Source organism: Trachymyrmex cornetzi, unplaced genomic scaffold, assembly GCF_001594075.2.
Source record: "Trachymyrmex cornetzi isolate Tcor2-1 unplaced genomic scaffold, Tcor1.1 scaffold98, whole genome shotgun sequence".
NCBI classification, from domain to species: domain Eukaryota; kingdom Metazoa; phylum Arthropoda; class Insecta; order Hymenoptera; family Formicidae; genus Trachymyrmex; species Trachymyrmex cornetzi.
Genome location: NW_017300333.1, coordinates 167,268 through 188,804, shown reverse-complemented (window position 1 = coordinate 188,804; position 21,537 = coordinate 167,268). Strand labels below are relative to the sequence as shown.

The window sequence follows — 21,537 nt, the reverse complement described above, 5'->3', positions numbered from 1 at the left end:
AGGAGACAGAGGCGGACAGTCGGATAGAGACCGGCGAGGCAGATATTTCCCGCTCCGCGAAGGGGGGCAAAGAGGGCACCCCGGAGAACTGAATATGTCCGCCAAGCGAAAGGCCACTGCCATCATGCAGCACCACAAGGTGAGTACGCCGTATATATACGCGTTTTCCTCCACACATGCACAACATGTGTATTGCATATTACACACGTTTCTATACGCCACGTGATATATCGGTACTTGTTCCCGATGTCGCGTTTCGTCATCAGCAGCTACGGAACAGAGGCAGTTTGCCGAGTTTGTGAAATTTCGTTTGAAAAATAGATTTTCCTTGGATTATCGGAAAAAACGGAAACTAAAGGTTTGGTATTCCGGCCTTTGCTTGAAACGAATAATGAGTCGGCAGGTCAGATATTCAAGTCCCTTGCAAAGGGTCAAGAGGAAATACGTTGGAAGGATACGCTTTAGCGCGGGCAGAAATTAAGGCTTTAACCTTGACGACGCACTAATTTATTTTACGGACGCGTTAACTCTCGTCCTCTCCCTACGTTGGAACCTCGTTGAACGTGACGATGAATTTTTTCCAAGCGAAAGCTCGAAAAGCACGTCGGAACACGGCGCCGGGCGCACTCCGTTACGTAACTCGTTACTGCGCGCGCGGAACCTAATTTTTTTTCGGTGCGCGGAAAGATAAACTGCGAAAAAGTTTTAATTGAAAGAGTTGTGTAAATCCCGCGCGGCGGCAGCGGTGGCGGCGGCGGCGGCGGCAGCGCCGACGACACGATGAGGTGCGGCGAAGTGCGCCGAGTTCGAAAAATTGTTCTCGTGCCGTTCGCGTTTCGCGCACAGCTCGGCATTACGCGCGCCAAATTACTCGCAATCGCGCATCGCGACGTTCGTTACTTCTCCTTGACTTTCATACCAGCTCCCTGGCCTAATTATATTTGCAGAACGATACAAATGCGTACGAGAAGCGTACTGAAAGGAAATAAAGTAATTTTTTAAAACTTTACAAATGATTTTTTTAACATTGTCAAATCATTACGAAATTATTTGTAATATTTTAATGACTTTAGTTAACATTGTAATATTTTTTACAAAATAATTTGTAATATTTTACAAAATTATTCTATTGTTCTTAACAGCTCAATTGTCAATTCTTATAACGTTCAATACGATGATGTTACGGCTATCGATTTGTTGTGTTTGTGTTTTCGTTCTATAATTAATTTAATAACTACTGAAAATATTTCAAGTTCGGAGACCTTTTCCGTGAATCCGTCAAAGAATCTGTTATTTATTAATTAAAATCAGGCATGCCGCCTGTTGCATGGCGTAACGTTAATTAATAGAAACAAATAAGGATTGCGTAACGCGAAAATTATTAGAACGGTAATAATGAGGAAGGATTCTTCTAGTTTACAAATGTAAAATGTGTCTCGATATTATTCGCTTCTGTTACTTCTAAAATGTGGTTATGTACATGTCGATAATGCCGTCACACGTTGACATACGCGTGGAGAGGTCAGCGAGCGTCTCTTTAAGTTCGCGCTAGTGTATATCGTAAGTAAATAATTTCCACTTCTACGGAATCGTTCGTCGCAAGTATCGACGAACGATCATCCATGAACCTCGATGACACATACGTCCGGCGCGAATCGCGCAATTTGCTCGTCAATGACGAACTCGGTCGGATCGTACTTATCTCGCGACTTTTTTTTCTCTCTCTCTCTCGTCGGTCGCAACAACCGCGCCAGATTAGACCAACGTATCTACGTGAAAGATAATCCTCGGACGGTATATTCGTGCGCAGAGGCGTACTCAATTCGGACACGTGCTTTTCCCATTCGCGTCGTTGTCTTTAATTAACAGCTGGATGCATCATTCGATCTTCACCTTACCAAGAAATCGTGTAAACGTAATTTACGTCACTTCTTTTAAAATACAGTACAATTTCACGACTTTTATATACATATGTATATGTAAAATTTTTTAAATATTCGATAGTTTTGGACCATAAAATATATCGTATGGAATATTTTATATACAATACGATATATTTTAATAGAATTAGTGATGAGATCGAGAAAGGAGGAGAAAATTTCTTTTTCTTATATCAATTTCGTGCAATTTTATACTGTCTCTTATATACGATTAATCTCTTAAGTTTGATATACGCATGTAAGGGAGAGAAAACCGCAGTTAAATTAAATTTGAAAAAAAAAAAAGTAAAACGAGCAATAATACAAAAGTATTGAAGTGTTAAAAAATCCGGAGTACGCGTGTCATCATTCCTCGCCGTTAATCTTCGTTCGTATCGCGAGCGTGATTAAAAACTGGCGCGTTTATCGGCTGATAAAGGTAAAATCGGCGCAAAAAGGGACTGGAGCGTTCGTCACTGAAACGAATTACAACGGCAGTGTGCCTCTTAACAATTTTTCGAATATCCGTCTATGCGATTTTCAGAGTGATAATACATATAACAGTCGTCGAAACGCGGTTCCACGAGAAGCGAGCCCGATAAAAATGCGAATGCGTATCGAATATGTCTCGTTAATTTATCGATCGACGTGTTCGGCGCAGTGTAAATTGCTCCCGATGACATCGTCCGAATTATATTCCCTTTCACGTCGCTACTCATACCTCCGTTTCCATTTTCATCGCGTATTTATGTTAAATGTGTACTGTCCAATTTTCACCTCATATTTACGCCAAATGCCACTTTCATGTTCACGGATAAGTTTCGAAACACAATAGATGAAATAAGCTTTATGCTTGAAGATATTGGCCAATCACAGTCGAATGTGAGGAGAATAATCGGTAATGTTTGGTTGATTTCTTACAGCTTCGAGCTTACTACACCTATTGTGTTTTTAAAGCTGCGAAAGGAAGCTATCCTTCTGTATAAAGTCGAATCGACATTGATAATTCTTTTAATCGATGAGCGAACTCTCTCTCTCTCTCATTAAAAGTGGAACATTGGATAAGGCATTTTGCGTTAATAATTTTACTTCCTGAAAGTCTCAATGTGATAGAATTCTCGTATACTATTAAATGCCAAACAGGTCCAACAGGTTGCATTCTTCATGTTACACCAATAATAATATTTCATAGATCACAAAGTTAGGAAAAAAATGTGGAATGCATAGAAGATATTGAGAAAGAACCCTTGCTACCACGCATTCCTATATCAGAGAAAGGAGAGTACGGGAAATGCGTGACGAATTGCGACCTTCGAAATTTCGAAAAATAGCAGTTATCCTTCTCACTCTTTGCGGCGCGTTTGTTGTCTCGTTCAACCTCGACAGTAAATTATGGGAGATGAAGGAGAAGGAGGAGGAGGAGGAGGCAAGGCACGTGCAGAAAAATAGTCAACACTAACGGTATTATGCTGGGGAACGAAAGAGCACAGTGTAAATACTAACTGTGCTACCACACCGACGAGCTAGATCGATCGGATCAGGAATCGAACCGCGAAAGTCGAGCCGAAGTTGAGGCAGGTTCGGGACGCCTGTACACGCGTCCTTCTTTGCTTATCTCTCTCTCTCTCTCTCTCTCTCTCTCTCTCTCTCTCTTTATCTATCCTTCTCTCCGTTCCATCCGTTTCGTCCTGCTCGCCTCTCCTCATCTTTCCCCTTCTTCTTTCGTCACGGCCGTCTCGCTTTAGCGAGATCTCCGTCTAACTCACGCGGCTCCATTCTCTCTTTCTCCCCAACTTCTCTTGCGCCTTCTCTCCGTCGCGTACCTACGTGGCTCTCGCTCTTTCGTGGTCCAACAGGTTATATTTTTCCACAGCGCAGCGGCATCTCTTCCTCCCGTTTCTCTACCCCGAGCGCCGTTCTATCTTTTTTCTCCCCTTCTTTCGGTTTCTATTTTCCTTAGGCCGCGGTATGCAGGCCGTTCTTCTTTCTGTCGTAGCACATGTTTCCGTTTCGTTGACGACAACGACAACGTCTTATCGCCACGTTCGCATAATGATCAAATTCCGTTCTCTCTCCGAGGTTCTATTTGACAGATTTAACTCTCTAACCATATCTCAATGGTTTTATTTAAACGCGAAAAGATTTGATTTTTTTATAATATTAGATTGCAAATTATTTTCAATATCGAGATATCCTAAGATATATAGATACAGGAAAAGTATTAAAGTACGTATAATTGAAAATTATACAACGATATTATTAGCGTAAGGGAAAATGAAAGGGAAAATGATATCTACAAGTCCACGAATTTTCATACTTAAAAAAATGTATACTCGAGGGTTGAACGTACGTTGATGAATAGCCGATTATTTCCCGAATAATTTTCGAGCTGAATGTCGGGACTGTACTTCCGAAGTCAGCGAAGAAGCTTCTGTAAGCGCGGATAATTAACGCCGCAATTAAAGCTCGCATTGCTTATATATTTATTTTTCATTTTATTAAATTGCGACAAATGATTTAAGCAGCGTATAGGACCGGCCGCACACACATGCGCGCGCGAGCAAACACGACTTACCGAGCAAAAGTAAATATTGTATCGCAAAAGTGCTAGTGGAACGGGGGCATTAATTCGTTAAAAGCATTCCGGCGACAAGTATTTTCGCGTTTTTCTTTTTTTAATCAGTATAAGTGCATCCTCTTCGTCCCTCGCGCGCTAATCTAGCCCGACCATTTCCATGTCCGCGGCCGCGAAACTGTATGAAACACCGCACGAGCCACCGCAATAATCATGTTTATAATTCGCGTCGAATAGCGGCTATTCAATTAAACGCTTCTTGGACCGACGATGTATATTATCGGGCGAAATCAGAGATCGCGCCCAATCGTCATTATTCTCGTGTCGTTGTATCGACGCTGCGCTCGTCATGTACGTGACATTTGAATGTTGATCAATACGCTTTTTTTTTTTTTGTGGAACAGCCGAAAAATTGGCTGTCGAAATAACCGATAATATTACGCATCTCTAGAGACAGGCGATAAATAAACACTTTTATTATCCTTCCATAAATAAAACAAAATCGGAAAAAATATTGCGATTGTAATTATCAATTTTTCCGACGATATTAGCAATTTGTAACTTTACAAAATGAGCTCCCGTCTATTCTTTTCGATTAAATCCTGTCTCATAACTTACGTCTGCGAGAACAGACAAATGTGACGTATGATATTACGCGATATAAGTGTATGTTAGGTAGATGATCGCTCGTGAATTCATTCGTTAATGAGGTGTGCGATTTCTCTCGTTGAGGGACTAAATTACGAGACGTGACGAAATCGGCAAAGGCCCGAATGTAAGACGTTTTCGTGCATAACGATAATCTCGTCGATCAAGAGGAAACCCCTCGGGCGATCAATATTTATGGTCGGATACAGTCTTAATGATTTCATTATTTGGAATGATTTATTTACGAAGGAGATTAAATTTATATCTATATTATTAATTTTCGCTCTCAAAAAATTGCGTCAATAACAAACGTCTGTATTACTTTTAAGATTTTTTTTTTAAAGATGTCTTAATGTTTTTAATATGAGACGGGATATATCAAGTTTGATGATGTTTCGGTGAAATTAATATTGCCATTGTACAACGTCATCGGCGATTAATGACACCACGGAATACAAATTGTGTTTTCATATAACGTACAATTATATTGCAATTAAACGTAGCGTTATAATAAATCGTCATCAAAATCAGCGAGGGTAATTACCAATTACGAAGGTCGTACGGGATTTTGTGTTCTGCAGCTGGATGTATATCTGACATCCCTACTTTTTTTGCAATTAATTGAAATGTACACTGAGGCGATTAAGTAAAAGGCAATAGCGATGTGTTTTCCAGGGGTCTATATATATCTCGCAGATTATTTTTTACATATAAATAATCGATTGTGCTATCATTTAAACATTAATCTTGATTAACAGAATTATTTCTCCTACATCATAATTAGAATTATAATTTAGAAACAGAAACATATCGGTAATAGGGATAATCGATCACGTTGATTGAATACAATAAAAATCGATTACCCATATTTAAATGAAAAAAAATGCGAAAGAATTCTTTTCTCTCGGTGTGTGTCACCTCGTTGCCGTCTTATTGGCTTCTTTGTTATTCTTTGTTATTAAGAGCGAGAGGAATACTTAATATTTCCGCTCTAAAATAACTACGCCCTTGAGGAAAGAGAACGGAAGATAGAAATTCGAATTATTGTCTCTTGCTTAATCGCAGCAGCATCGTTATAGCGCATTCGCGGCGCAACGCGAAAGGCAGAATGGCGCCGCGCTTTTTGCATCGAGAGCATGTCCTCGTTATGGTTGTCCCAGCACGATCGTGTAGTCTCACTGCGGACTCGGAAAGAGTAGAGTCGGCGCGAGAAAGGGGGAAGGGAGTAGGGGAAGGAAGGGAGAGGAAGGTTCGAAGCGTCCAAGGGTACGAAGCGAACCCTCGTATTCCCGCCGAAGTGAAGGGCTAGTATGGATTTCCCATAAGATCAGGTATGCTGGTGCCTGGAACCGACAATAAGGGTGCGCCCGCGTGCGCCCGTTTGGTATACTGAGCTGGAAAGGAAATGGGAGAGAGGAAAAAAAAGAAAGAGGGAGAGAAAAGTGTTACGAGAGACAGACAGAGAGAGAGAGGGGGAGTGAGAGAGATAGAAAGACGGGAGATGGAACGAGACGGCAAAGTACAAGGAAAGAAAAGAAGGCAGGCGAACTGGCTCTTCTCTCACCCCGTTTCTTTCCTTCCCCACGGTAGGTCTACCTTACCCCGTTTTAAAACCGCCCGCCTGCCGCCGGTGTAGAGCGCGTTCCAAATATATCTGACCTGGGGTCCTTCGAAAACGCTGCAACACATTTCGTGCACGTTTTCCAAAATCCTCCGTTACGAGACTTCATGTTCGTATAGATAGCATGGGCGGAACTAAATGGAAAAAAGGGATCGGACTCAGGTATAAAAAAAAAAAAAAAGTAAAAAATAGTTTCGGAACAATTAGGACTTCCTTTTGTTGTCCATAAGTTTTCGCGATCGTTTCCCATCAACGATCCCTGCACAATTTCATTTGAAGATATTCCATTTCCTATATATAATTGTACACCGTGTACATCGCGTGAAAGAGGAAATACGTTCGGTTTAATGCTTGTTTGTTCGGACTGTATTTCTGGTAAATCATGAAAAGGCACCATCCGCACCTGAACACACTGGCTGGGTTCGCCCTTTTCCACAGGCATGAGAGACGTTATCCCGAAAATGGTGCGCGGTATGTTCCAAAAGTGCATTCCGCGGTAATGCACTCGACTTGGAACCACGCCCCCACGTCCTTCCTCTTCCATGGCCACGGAGAGATTTCTCTCTGCTCACGTCTCGAGATCGCCATATACCCACCCTAGCACCCGCTGTGCAAGCATGCTTTCTTTGTACGGTTATTTTTATCTTTTCCTTCGCGGAGCCAAGAGAACAGTCCGATATTACCGACCCCGAAACGGTGTGGCGTAGCGAGAGAAAGAGGACGGTGCAACACAGAAAATATTTATGGCCACGCGGTCGATAAAATTACAGCGAATTTACACGCCCGATGGTTGGTTTTGCCAAACTTTCATTCCTTTTAAACCAGCGGGTTTTTATTACTCTCTGTGAATAAGTCGGAAGGGACTTTGGGGCACTTTGTTGTATCGACGATTATGGACTTGAGATGCGGGACTCGTATCGCATATTATATAATTACCCCGACAGTCTTTAACTAAAATAGGAAGCATATTCGCAACTATTATTCTTTAGTGTCAATGCCTCGGAGTCATGAATAAAATTCATTAATCCTTTTTTGAAACTGGCTTCATCTTTCATCTTAATTCATTAATATCGTCGGTAATATCTAATTCATCACGCGCTATCTTCGATTGTGATTAGTCTTCTTATATCTTCACGTTCGCGTATATTTTATCTACTATTTTTATCAACTATTTTTATCCAATACCTTATTTATCACACTAACAAATGTAGTTTCCGTCTAAATTAAAGAACATTCTATTTAATAAATAAGATAAAATCAATATAGTAATGAAATATGAAATTTTCATCAAGAAAAATGTCTATTTCAAATTTATCAATTCGTCCTCGAAATTATATTAGTATATACTTGTGAGTGAGGACAGTTACTTGATTAGGTACCATGTACCGCGTTAAAATCACGGAAAGAGCCGCGTAATATCAACGAGGCAATGTCTCCGGATTGTCCTCTTACTCGCCAGCTCGCCAACCAACCAACCAACCAACCAACCATCCAACCAACCAACCGGGAATCACGTACCGCGACACGAATCGGAGGAAATGGAATTTCCTACCAAGTCGTCGGCAGGCCGGGCAGCCTGATGATGGGCTTATCGACGTCGCCGGCCTGGCCGTTCGTCAACCGCTTTACATGGGCACGGGCACGGGCGCGAGCGAGCGCTCACGCACGCATGCACGTATGCACTCGCTGTGTTAGGCGGTAGGCGTGTGTTGATAGCGCGAGGTGATGTTTGTTGCTAGCCGCCGGGTGATTCAGGGAGCCATCCGTGTCAAGGTACACCGCATCGTCCGCGACGTCCACATGCAACGTATTCTGTATTCTTTTTGCAACCGTCACGTGCACACGGACCGTACCGTACCGAGGATAGCGCGCATCGAGGATAGCGCGCGCGTACACTCTTTACACACGATCATTGCTGAGACAGACGAAGAAAGAGAGAGAGAGAGAGAGAGAGAGAGAGAGAGAGAGGGAGAGAGGGAGAAAGAGAAAGAGAGAGGCGTATGATAGCCTGAGGAAGAGGGGACGATAAAAAAGGAGAAGAAGCCACGGATGCGCTCGTGTGCTTTTTATCGTTGCGGTGCTCTCTCGACGAAACGAGTGTCGGTGGAGTGTACGTGCGTGCGTGCGTGCGTGCGTGCGTGCGGGCGGGCGGGTACGCGTGTGCGTATCGTATGCGCAGACGAGCGATGAACACTACCTCCGTTATACGTGCGATTACGTACTTTCGCGATTTCGCTTAACCCGCAAACGACTTCTGTGCGGGTCGGGACGATTTGAATCCGGTATCGTAGTCTCGCTCTTTCGCGCGCGCGCGCGCTTAATAACGCGTCGCTTTACGATCTCTATCCGGTCTGCTTTCGGACGCGGTATCGATCCATCTAACACGATTTGCCGCGACGAAACGCGTGTCTGGTCTTTTCGCTCTGCGGCTCTGTGAATTATTTGCGATCTCGTGATAATTCACACGTCTGAAATAAATCCGCCGTATGGTACGCGAAATTTGAAATGTTAGATTTTCTAACGAAATCGTGATTCTTTTCTTAAGAGGATTTTTAATTTTTCATGTGCGACAAATTAGACACCTTTCTTGCTTATTTTAAATTTATTTCACACATGTTTAATTTATTGCATATCTACATAATTTTCATTTTTATCGATCACGTGTGATTAAAAGATTCATGGAGAGAGAAAGAGGGAGGGAGAGACAGAGAGAGAGAGAGAGAGAGATGCATATAATTTAATAAAATATGACAAATTACTTGCGCAAATGCATTAAAACATTCATTTTTTTATGTTTTCTATAGATTTCAAATTTTGTTTTATTTTTATTGCGTAATTTAATTGTAAAAAATATAAATCATTTTATTCTATAAAATAAAATACGATTATGAGGAAAAATTAAATTTTGGACATAACTTCCTAACATAAGTTTGCAAAAATTTAAATAGTAAGAAAGCGATTTCGAGATAAACTAATATTTTTAAAGTTTCTCTACATTGCCTAGAAAAAGAAAAAAATTACATGAAAGGTACTGACAATACATATAAAAAATATTGTAGTCTAAAAGAATCCTTTTGTACATACATCTTGCAGTTTGTATGAGAATGTTTCAACGATGTGAATAGACGTTCCCAATGTATTTTTGTTTCCAAGATATAGTAATTTTAAGATAGTTCTTATATCTCACATAATAGTAGCCGACAAAACTTAACTTTTTCTTTTATTATGAATGTGCATAGTCATTTCCGTCGTATTTTTACCTGCTGAATACAAGTCCGTTGGTAAAAGTTGACCATGTCATGTGTATTATGAAAAAATGGCAAAAAATAAGGAATCAATGGACACTATTTTGGTTTTCCATTGTTGTTTAGGTTCGATTAAAATCCACTTTTTCAAAGGAATTTTTTGGACTGTCCTTCAAGTTGTCAGTTTCAATTTAAAATTTACTTTACGAAAGCTACATTTCAACAAAAAAACTAAAGATATATTTCCTATATTTTTTCTAATTTACTTTACCATATGTAACTATTATTTAGTAAAAAAAATAATGGTTACAATTTTTGTACTAGCTTCTTGGTTTTTCAAATGGTCAATCCGTCAATGGTTACCCCTGGGGATCAATAGAAACATTCGAGTTATATTACCGGACTAAATTCAAGGAATGGTACCTGGCGTAACATTCAGAGAAATTGGCTTGGTAGACAAAGGCGAGCGGTAGTGTCTGAATCATATCGATGATAACTTTGGATTACGCTTGCGAGATGATACGGCGAACTTCACGTTACGAGATTAAAAAATGTACTATCATCCATTCGTTTCATACTTGTAATCAATCAGCAATCGAAAGACATTATATTGTCGATATTTGAAATTCTCGCAATCTAAAGATAAACGAGATTTTTCGAGTATTTACGACAAATATACTATAATAAATACTATGAAATTTCTGACGTAATAAAATGCTTCATAATGAAATAGATCGTCCTAATTCGTCTAGTTCGTAAGTCCTGCGAGAAAATCGTTGACGCCTTAACTTGAATTTTTAACTCTACGTCTGTAATCTGGGTCGTTTTTGGCACAAGCAAAATTGGATTCTTTCTCTGAAATAAAGGAAGGCGGAGTCTTTCCTCCTAAGGCTAGGTCCACAACCTTGCTTTAAGAGGCCGTAAGCCGTAAAGCCGTAGGAAATTAACCAACCACAGTCGATTATTTTTCTCATATGTAACTGTGATTAGTCAATTTCTTAAGGCTTTACGGCTTAGGGCTTCTTAAAGCGAGGTTGTGGATCCAGCCTAAAATAATCAAGAAATCTATTTGATAAAGACGTTGAAATGTAATTCTGAATTTTTTCACATTTTTTTGAAAGCTCTGTACAGTAAAGAAAACTTGAACAGGATAAAAAAGATTCAGATTGCTGGAGAGAGTAAAAATATGATTGCAAACGGAGAGTTAATCCTTTCAGGTCGAGCTTCAGGTTTAGTGGGTCATATATGACCTAGAATTTTTACAAAATCGTATTTTTGGTAATTATTAAGCAATTTAATTTAACCAAGGCTTTAGTTTTAAAGGAAATTGTCTAAACTGTAATTGAAAATATTGTGATAAATGTAGTCATAAAATTAAAAAAATTATTTACACAGATCGGAAAGTTTGCAGACTTTAACACTGTCTGACAAAGATCTTTTTTTGTAACACGAGTGTGAATAATGATTTCCGTCGTATTTTTTGTCTACTGAACAAGAATCCGTTGTTAAAATTTGGCTATCATGTCATAATTTTGAAAAAACAATAATTTTAAGGATTTGTTGTTTTTGTATCTATTTAATGTCATATTTCTAAAAATCATAATGACAATGTAACTACGGAAGATTTGCTCTTTCTCTTTTTCTCTCTTTCTCTCCTCCCTCCCGCCATTTTGAATTTTTATGTTTTGACCTTATTCTTGTATTTAGCGATTTTCCAAACTTTTAAAAGTAACAAAACAATATATGTTCCATTAAAAAAAAACAAATCCAGACCTGAAAGAGTTAAAAGTAATTACTGACGACTGTGAGTGGTAGGCGATTTTTTATCTTTAAGAACAAGTGACAGTCTGGATAAGATATGCGAATTGTCCTTGTATACGTTCGTTTAAGCATTCCGTTTTTCGTCTCGCAAGAAACGAAATGCATGCTTGATCTCAACTGAAATGCACATATTTCGGAGCCAGACGCAGTCCTATAAATTTCATACCTCTTGCAATCCTCTCGCCATCGTCCCGCCGCGGCCGCGCCGCGCTGCCAATCAAGCGCGCCTGCGGATCGTGCACGATGTGAAAGTTTTACTCGTGATTATCCTCCCCGAAGTCAATTAACGGTGAGCGAATTCGTTTATCGTCGGATAATCCGCGATCCCGGACCTGGGCCAAGCGAAGGGTTCTTGAGTACGAGAGCGTGAGTGCGCGCGCGGCGCGGCGCTGGAAGTTAATTCCGACTAATCGACGTAGGTACGTACTTCGTCGCTAAGGGTGGTGGCGGGGCCGATCCAAAGATAGGCACGAAGTCAGGGATCTCTGGCATCTCTTTACCCTCCCGCCATCGTCATTCTCTTCTCCTTCAGCGTTTCCACCGCTGCTAGTTTTCTCCTCTCCCCCTCTTCGCTACGAGTTCTGCGATTTCCTTGGCGTAATTAAATTTATCCCTGAAAATATCCAGAACCCCAAGTCGACCGGATTTGCCGATTACCCCGAAAATTGACGATCGTCTGAATCGAGACCGGATGCGACGCTCCGCTGGTAATTATACCTAGCCTCGTGGATTTTCATTATTCATGTGCGTAGGTACGGCGAGTAAGCTTGAGAGGTTGCCACCGCCTCTTCGAGATGCAACGGGCGAGTCGAGGTAACTGAGATGATCCGACAAATTAGCTGTGAGACCGTCTCTCTAAAAGGATCCGAGATACTCCCGAATTTCCAGACCTACCTCAAGTTTCGTAATTGACAAGAAATACTATATGAGATTAGTGACGTATCTAGTAATTTACTATTTTCATGTAAATATATTAGCGCCGAGAGAGAGAGAGAGAGAGAGAGATAAAATAAAAAAAAAGTATCTCGCAAAGCAGCAGTTTTCCTGTAATCGATAACCGGAGTCAAAGTGATCGTTGTCACGCGATAAAACGCCACATGACTAATTTATGAGTTAAAGATGAGAAACGGCGGGGAAATACGTCGAGTTTTTGAGCGACTTTTAAGCGCGAGAGACAAAGTTTTCTTTTTCTCGTCGCTCGCGAGACGTTCCGATAAGAAAATCGATGCGCGGCGAGTTAAACGCCGCGACGCATAATGACCACACTTTATACGACATTGTCCATTTCGTCTGACAGTTGGTGCGCGCAAAAATGCCATACCGTAGAGAGAGCGAGAGAGGGAGAGAGGCGAGAAAACGGTGGCCGAGAGCAGTTTGCAACTTGCCACCCGGTACTAACGCCGAGACGCATACATATATGTATTCGCGTGCGCATGTATGTGCATATACCTGTCCGATTCTGAACAAGGGAGCGCACATAGAGGGGTTGGCGGTGGCAGGCTACATTGGGGGTTGCGGTGTCAATAATACATCGCGCTCTTCGTATATAGGTGACTCGCTAGCGTGGCTACGAAGGACAAGTGAGCTCGAACAAGAGAGAAAGCTTATTAAGACTGACGTTATATTTTTAACAATTCAACAGGAAACCTATCTTCTCCATGCACGTGAGATGCATAAGATTCGTTAGAATTTCGTATAAAAATCATCCTGTTCCTGATATTATTGAAATTATCAACAGTAAACGATTGAATCGTTATCAATTCTTTGAAGGTGAAACATGAAATCGTATCATTAATTCATCAAAAATAATACAATACTTTTATCTTTATCTGAATATAAAAACACCTCAATCAATTCTATTTTGAATACAATATCGTGTTTCTTATCGCGTGTACCGAGTTCTACTTGTTCGTAGCCATCGCGTCGCGTCTTCTCGTGACTACCTCGCGCTGTTCGAGTTTACGGTCTCCTCCCTCGCGTCACCATACCACACCATACCACATCACGTCACACCACACCACACCACACCACCCTACACACGTGAGCTCTCACGTATGTCCGTTCAGGCGGGCCTCTGCGGTACATATATTAGCACGTACTCTATCGTATGTGCGTGCACGGTACCCACGATCGTATACAGGCACGCGCAGAGACCCCGTGTGGGTGATATATGCCTCGGCTGTACGTGGCGCTTGAGTGGAGTTGTGTGGCGGACGGGTGGGTGGCTCGTGTGGGCGGGTGGACGATAGTTTATTCAGCGGATTATTGACGGGTGGTGTGTTCGGGTTCTCTCTCTTTCTCTATCTGCCTCTCTCCCCCCTATTTCTCTCTCTCTCTCTCTCTCTCTCGGACTTTCCTTCCTCTCTCTCTTTCTACATAGCTACGTACGGCATACTCAAAATAGCCCCCGGTCAACCCCTGGCGATGGCATTTCAAAATATCGACCTTTTCGAATTTATCCGCGTAACTCGATAGCATATATGGATACACGTCGGCACAAGCTCGCGGAAACCGACTCTGATCTCGCTAATGATACCACGGACATCGGTGTTCCCTTTCTCATTTGTAATGAAACGTTGGCCTGTCAACATGCTATACTGGCATTCGGGAAATGAAGAGGGGTTGGTTGGCGTCCTAGGAATACTTGGTCTATAGAAATCCTCACGGACAACGTGTATGAAGGTATCATCTTTCGCATAATTTTTCTGGCTGGAAATATCTCGGCGGATGCATTTGCGCAATGAGCAAAGTATGGATCACCTGTCACACGTCGTGGCGCGGATCAATTCTGTAATTTCGAGAGTCAACTACGCATTCGCAACTTTCCGTTGATTCTCGGATGCTCCTTAAAGACGAAACGTAGTTGTAGTGCCGTGTAGTGCCAGACGTGAAGACGGTAACACGCGGGATAATTAATTTCACTATGCCTGACTGCGCGTATGGGAGCAGACGGCAAATGTTTAGTTATGGATACCTACTGCCCTCACTTCCCTCCTACCGTAAACTCTCACGTACGAAACGCGTGCGCGCGTTTACTCGTGTACTCGCGTGATATCTCACATTATCAAGGTGAGCCGAGCGTCGACCACCGGGACGAAGGAGGAGCGGGAGAAGGAGAGAGAAACGGGGCGTTTATTTTTTTTTTTCTCTTTATCCGACCGATGTGTTGGCGCACATAGATGCGTACACGGACACACACGCGCGCACTTGATCCAGACTGGGGACCTAAATACACACGAGAATTTACACTCGTGTACGTTGTAGAGTTGATAGGGATAGCAGTGTGGGTCCGCGTAATTGCCGGCAGCCAGACGCGGCGTTACCGACCACTTCCGGTTCGCGTATCCGCTCCTGCAAACACCTTCCTTTTGCTCAGAGTGCGTCCGAAGCGAACGCACCTCGCAGCGTCGTAAAAACAGGAGTTTTCGCCCGCACGAACGCGTTATCTAACGAAAGATACTTTTCCAATAAAACCTAATGATATATCTTATAAGATATGTCTTGTATGTTATTAGATTAATTGATAGATATGAATAAATTATAATATTAATCAATGCAAATTTACTCTCTGTAGCTGATAAATTACTGCACAATGATTAATAGTATAATTTCATGTTATTTTTCCTAATCTTGTTATACTTTTTTTACATAATTTCAATTTATATATTTATATATATTTATATTCATATAAATATTATTTCACTCACCCTTACAGAAATCTAATACTATCCAATTTATTACTGAAAGACACTGATTAATTACCAATAGTAATACAATAGTCAGTATTAGATTTCTGTAAGGATATACTGAAATGATAAACATCGAATACAATTGATTACTTTGTATGAATGAAATAGGCAATGAAAGTGACCGTTCGCGTCGAAAGAACTCGATCCCTGGTATCGTTCAGTGCTGATCGTGGATACATTCGTGTCCTCGCATACACTTTCCAGTGCATCGCACTTGAGTGCCGTTCTGCCGTAACGCGGAGTGATGCGAAGAATCCAGGAGGATCTGCGGCTCGTGTCTGATATTCTGCTTGCATTCGTATTTGCAAGTGTGTGCGTTGTGTGTGTGTGTGTAACGATGCGCGCGCGCGAGACCGAGGAACGGAAGAGAGGTAACTACATAGAGAGAGAGAGACGAGGTCTCGCGCGAATCGATGGCTAATAGCCTTCCTGCTGTAATTAATGCAACAAGTTGATACCTAACACTTATCTACGGTACGGTATGTTGCCGCGCGGCTTTAACGGTTAACCCGCGACGAGTTTCCGAACGAGTATAGCGTACGGATATAGCTCACGGTACACAATGACACGGGGCTAAGGGACGACGCAACCCCTCGCGCCACGAGCGATTTATCAAATTGTTTTATCTCTCCCCGCTGGGCGCTCTCTCTCTCCCTCTCTCTCCCTTTATTCATGGATAGTGCAGCGGATAGAACGTCACTGCCAGAAGGGAGGCTAGAGAGAGAGAGAGGGAGAGAGAGGGGGGGGGAGGGATAAAAGGGGAAAGCGGAAGGTGTTCGCGGAAGTACGCGGAAAACGAATATGTTTTTTGCAAACTCAATAAAAACGGATGCGCTCTCGCCCTCTCTCTTTATCTGATTTTCTGTCTTTGTTTCGTTTTTTCGCCTCTCTCGTGATTTTTTCCCCTCTAACTGCGCACAGAATTGGAAAATATTCACTACGGTATTTCGACAAGGGCTTCCCCCTCGCGCAGTATAGTTATAGGTGCACGCTTTAATTGATATTACATATCGCGCGTCGAAATTTACCAGCGATAACTGCTCGTTCATCCGACATATGTACGTTCAACTGCATATTGACGGGCATACGCCAAAATTGTTTAACTAAAATAAAAAATTTCTGTAAAAAAAAAAGACAACGGGCTTCCTGCTTCTCTAATTCAAACTTTGATGCCTTCGTGAAATCGTCATAAAGCTCTATTATCATATTAGCAAAATTGATGACGCGCAATTTATTCCGCTCATTAAAACGAAATGATAGGCTACATCCTGGAAATGTCGTTGAATTGATTTTCATTACTCTTGTAGATATCAATATAATATTGATATCCTGAAAACACGTATTAATATAATTCAATCTGTGACATCCATTCTTGTCTTTTTAATATACTTTTCGTTATATGGAAAAAAAAGAATATAGTTCACATAACTAATAATATTTAGTTGTGAGCAATATAGAAACGTCATCCTAGTTATCTTTATGTGATAGAAATGTGTATGGTTGATACGATTTATTTACTTTGATGTGTCAACTACATCAATGTAGTTAGGCGCGATCTGGTTCTGATAACCAAAACTTGGTTGGGGGATCATTTACTATGGATAAGTTATATATATATATATCGTATAGTTGCGTCAATCGTGAATAATATAAAGCATGATGTATAATAATAAGAATTAAATTATTATTGAGAATTTCTTGTTATATATATATATTAGACTATAAATTAAGTTACAATTTCAAAAAAGCAAAAGCGACTTACCACGTTTACAATTAAAAATATGTATATGTGAAATGCCATCATTGCTGCAACATAATCTAACCTAACCATTGTAGTATGGTTCAAGCACAACTATATATACATAAATAGTTGCTCCATATTTTACTATTTAATCTGGTTGGTATCATCAGATTTCTGTGTAGACCAACCATACTGTTTTTTTCCGCGTACCGTTAGATATATTGGAGCTGATTTAATTTTCTATTATCTAATTCGTTTAATTTGTATTTTGCATCAATCTTACTAAACTTTAATCAGTTCTTAGCATATCTTAATTAAGCGGAGTGGAGACGCTGGAACAGTTTTGAAAATGCTCATTTAAAGTCAAAATTTATCTCGCATGGCGCCTACTTAAAGACAGTGTATTCTTGGAAAGGAGCCAGGAGATTAAATATGCGAACCAAAGTTCCCAGAAAAGTTCGTGTTGCAGCCCTTTCATTGCACCGCGTCGGCACAGAGGATTTCAGAACGTGTACGAGGGTTAACGTTGGATTAGGCTCAGGTATAGAGGCGTCGTTTCAACCCCGCCGTAACCCCAAAACTCCGAACACACAATTAGCCAGTCCGTGTACACCCACAAGCGCCACGTTCAATTCTTAAGGACCTGCCGTCGGGCATTAAATGCAAACCCCCTTTTCGGGATGGTCTGAAAGAAACTAGGGAGAATGCTGGTGAGACGAAAGGAATGAAAGGAGCGCGGGGAGTTGGTTTCAACCACCCCAAATGGGACTTGGCGTGAACTTTCTGGCAGGGACTCTCTCTTGCCTCCCCTATTCTGCACATGCGAATGCACCTGCAGCTGCGACCGAGTCTGACGATGGGCGGGGGACTTTGCGGAGGGTTGGGAAAAGAGCGCCGGGAAAAGTAACGAGGGGTGGGTCACCGTATAATTACCGTTAATTGAATTCTTAGTAGCACTCGTCCGATCTAAATGTGCAACTGAGACCTACGAGAGTTTTCACGTTATTAAAGGACGTACGTATATGCATGTGCGCGGTAGGTATCAAAGTTCGTCCCATCCATAGTTTAGCTGTACTTCAGAATTTTATTTTGCAATTTAATGAGACTATATGAAGCACGACAATCGCAATAGATAAATAATTCTTTTTTTACCATGAAAAAGGCAGATTTTATATTTGCACATAAAGGAACATTATTAAATTAGATCGGGATTTTCGAACACTACCGTGTATCTAAAGATGAATCTTAATGCATCGAAAAATGATTGCGTGCGCGCCATCAGAGTACGAGGTCGTTTCGACGGGTGTGCCTCTTCGAGTGAATTCGTTTTCCCTCCCTGTGCTTTATCCGTGTTTGCATGCGCGTGTGTAAACTGCGCGCTCAGTTGCGTGCGCGTTGGGTTGGGTCGCTGGCATTGTTTGCACTTAAGTAATAGTTATTCATTGCGAGTAATTCGCAGAGAGGAGAGAGAGGGAGAGAGAGAGAAAGGGAAAACGAAAAGAGGGTATATGTGTGCCTGTAATTTAGCGCAGTAACTGAGGGTTGTAGAAAGCGCACTTATCGAGTCCATCGCTCGTTCCTAATGATCGAAAACTGAAGCTACTGGGTCACCGAATTGCCCGTCGGTAATTCTGAGTAAATGGCGCGAATGGAATTCGTGAGAGATATAATTTAATTCAGCTCGAGTAGTAATACTACAATTGTGCGATTCACTGAAAAATTTCATTTATTTTATCTTACAATTTCCACAAAATTTCAAAATGTATTAATTAAATGGAAAGCTAAAGCCAGGAAATGTATTGTTGGAGATTTAGTACGCGGATGTTACTTATTCTCTATAGTGATTGCCAAGAATGATTGGCATTTTGATATTTATAGTCCATACGTCAATGATCTTACTATGAATATATTATGTAGATGCACATTCATAGCTATAATTATACACAACTTAATATCTTTGTTTACAAAATCAGCTTCGTATTAATTGACGATAATCCTAAAAATCCGATATAAATGCATTTTTATAACTTGTACAATTTTTTACAACAATTTTTTAAACTTTTTCGTAAAAGAAATCACTTTATGCAGGTGACGTGTATAGTATAGTGGGACTTGGCCATACCGAGGTTAAATTATTGAAATCCAGCGCGAGCTTATTAATAGAGAATGTAAAATATCACCCTTTGTACAGGGAGAATTAATATTGTTCGTTGCAAACCGGTGGTAACAAAAGCCCGTGTACCCACGCGGCTGTATGAAAACGCCGTTTGCGTAAATGATTTTCAAAAATGATTTTCGAGATGCATGATTTCGGTATTTCGGTACACGTTATACGTCACGTCGGTTAGCTCGTGCTCTTTCTCTCTTTTCCTCGCGCGCGTGAACTTTTCACTCCATGAATTTTCGCAGTAGCGCAGCACCAGCGGTGCAATCTCATCGAGAGTCAGTTTACGATGCGGCCCCAGCGCCCGATGCGGTGCGGTGCGGTGGTAGCTCGATCTCTTTCTCGGCGACGCATCGTACATTTCGTTTCGCGAATGTCAGAGGTAACATTCCTAGAAGTCGGTCTTTTCTCTCGCAGGAAGCTCGCGAGACGATGCGACGCGACGGCGACCATGGAAATAAGGTCGGAATGGAAGCCGGCGGATGGTTGGTCCTTTGAGGAAACGAGAGACGTGAAGCGGGATGACGGGCGGGAAGAACGGCGAGGAAAAAACAAGAGTACCGCGTAGTACGCTTTTGCTCAGTTTGATATCGCGCCGCGGTGTATATGACGCTAATTAAAAGGTGAAAAAATAAAGGCCGACGTAAATGGGTAAAAACGGTGCGCGCGTGCATCGAAATCGGAAGTCACAATCGGGTGTTAATATCGAGTTTTAGATTTTAAACGATGATACTTTGAAAATTGGTGAAAATAAAAGAGAATACAAAATACACGTATATATTCCGCGTGGATTGTGTTTTTAAATTAAAGGGAAGAATTTAAAATATTTCATATTGATTCTATTGTTATTTTTTTTTTGTAACAATTTGTCGTTGTAAATTTCAAAAAAATGTTTGGCGTATTTGAAATTCTGCATAAATTCGGATAAAAAAAAAAGGTACGGGGGAAGCTATATATACAATATACAATTTCATCCCTAGAGAAACGCCCAACAGAGAAGAGAATTTTTTTACACCATCCCTCTCCATCGTTATACTTTCGTGAAGGAATCTTGTCGATCTTGCACCGTTACTAGAGACACTTAGATGCAACTGTGCGAGCTCGATCTCACGATAAAACCACCGTGTCCAATCGCCGTAGTCATTCTACTCTTTCACTTCACCTAATCGATCTAATCGATCATAAAAAGGAACATCGATTTCCGTATAAAACTTCTTGATGCGCCTTGCTTGAAAGAGCCCGCGTAAAATTGCATATTAAAAAAAATATTGTATATTGCCATTAATTTCGCAACTTATTCTATATTTATTCTTTTCTTTTTCAGGTAAGTCCGAATTCCGAAAAGATACGCACCTTCCACGTCAAGTCCTACGTAAAGGTAATAAATAATTTAAAATCGATTTATCTATTGCCGAGGAAAAAACGATTTAATCGAACGTATCTCGATGTACGACGCATGAACGTTTAATCATATCTCTTCCGACATGGATTTCCGACGATCTTATCTTTCTCGTCGAATCTTCTCATGTTTGCGTCCGACGAATTTTTCTTTCGTCGTACAGTATGGTAGCAGTGAAGTCATTTAGGAGGGTCGATCGAGAGCGCGGCAAAATTGAAAATTGCCATAATGCAGCGGTAGTTATGGTAATGCCCCGTAATATCGGCGCGCACGGTCATAGGGCGTGATTTGAAAGGGGATTTTTATGCTGAATTTTACTACCTATCCACGTAAGTCTCGCACGGAGTACCGAACAGGTACTCAATTATCTAGGAGGGAGCAGCATAATAATTCAACCTTCCCCTCCACAACTTGCACCCTCTTTACGATCAATCGTTGTAATCATTCGCTCGTAATCACTCGATAAAATTTGGAGTCGATTTATCCCTCGCAATTATTCGGAATAACTGTAAAAACCATTGCCTTTATCAACGACTTTGCGATACAAATCTAAAGTCATTTATAACGAAGAGCGATCGTAGACTGTATCGCGATTATAAAGTCACAATCAAATGATGCCCGGAGGTCCTAACTGTTCCACGCCTTCTCTTTCCAT

The 21,537-nt window shown here is 41.2% G+C and overlaps 1 protein-coding gene across 3 annotated transcripts in view; it reads left to right on the top strand.

The window, feature by feature from the left end:
* LOC108770001 (nucleolar protein 4-like) overlaps positions 1-21,537 on the top strand; it is a 90,805-nt gene that overhangs the window by 13,534 nt on the left and 55,734 nt on the right. Inside the window, exon 3 of one of the 3 annotated variants that reach the window (XM_018521284.1) lies at positions 1-139. This exon is cut by the window's left edge and continues 1 nt beyond it. In XM_018521284.1, coding sequence (XP_018376786.1) covers positions 95-139 — 45 coding nt within the window. In that variant the 5' untranslated portion in view covers positions 1-94. The remainder of the gene's footprint in view (positions 140-21,537) is intronic. The other 2 variants (XM_018521283.1, XM_018521282.1) reach the window with 2 other exon arrangements.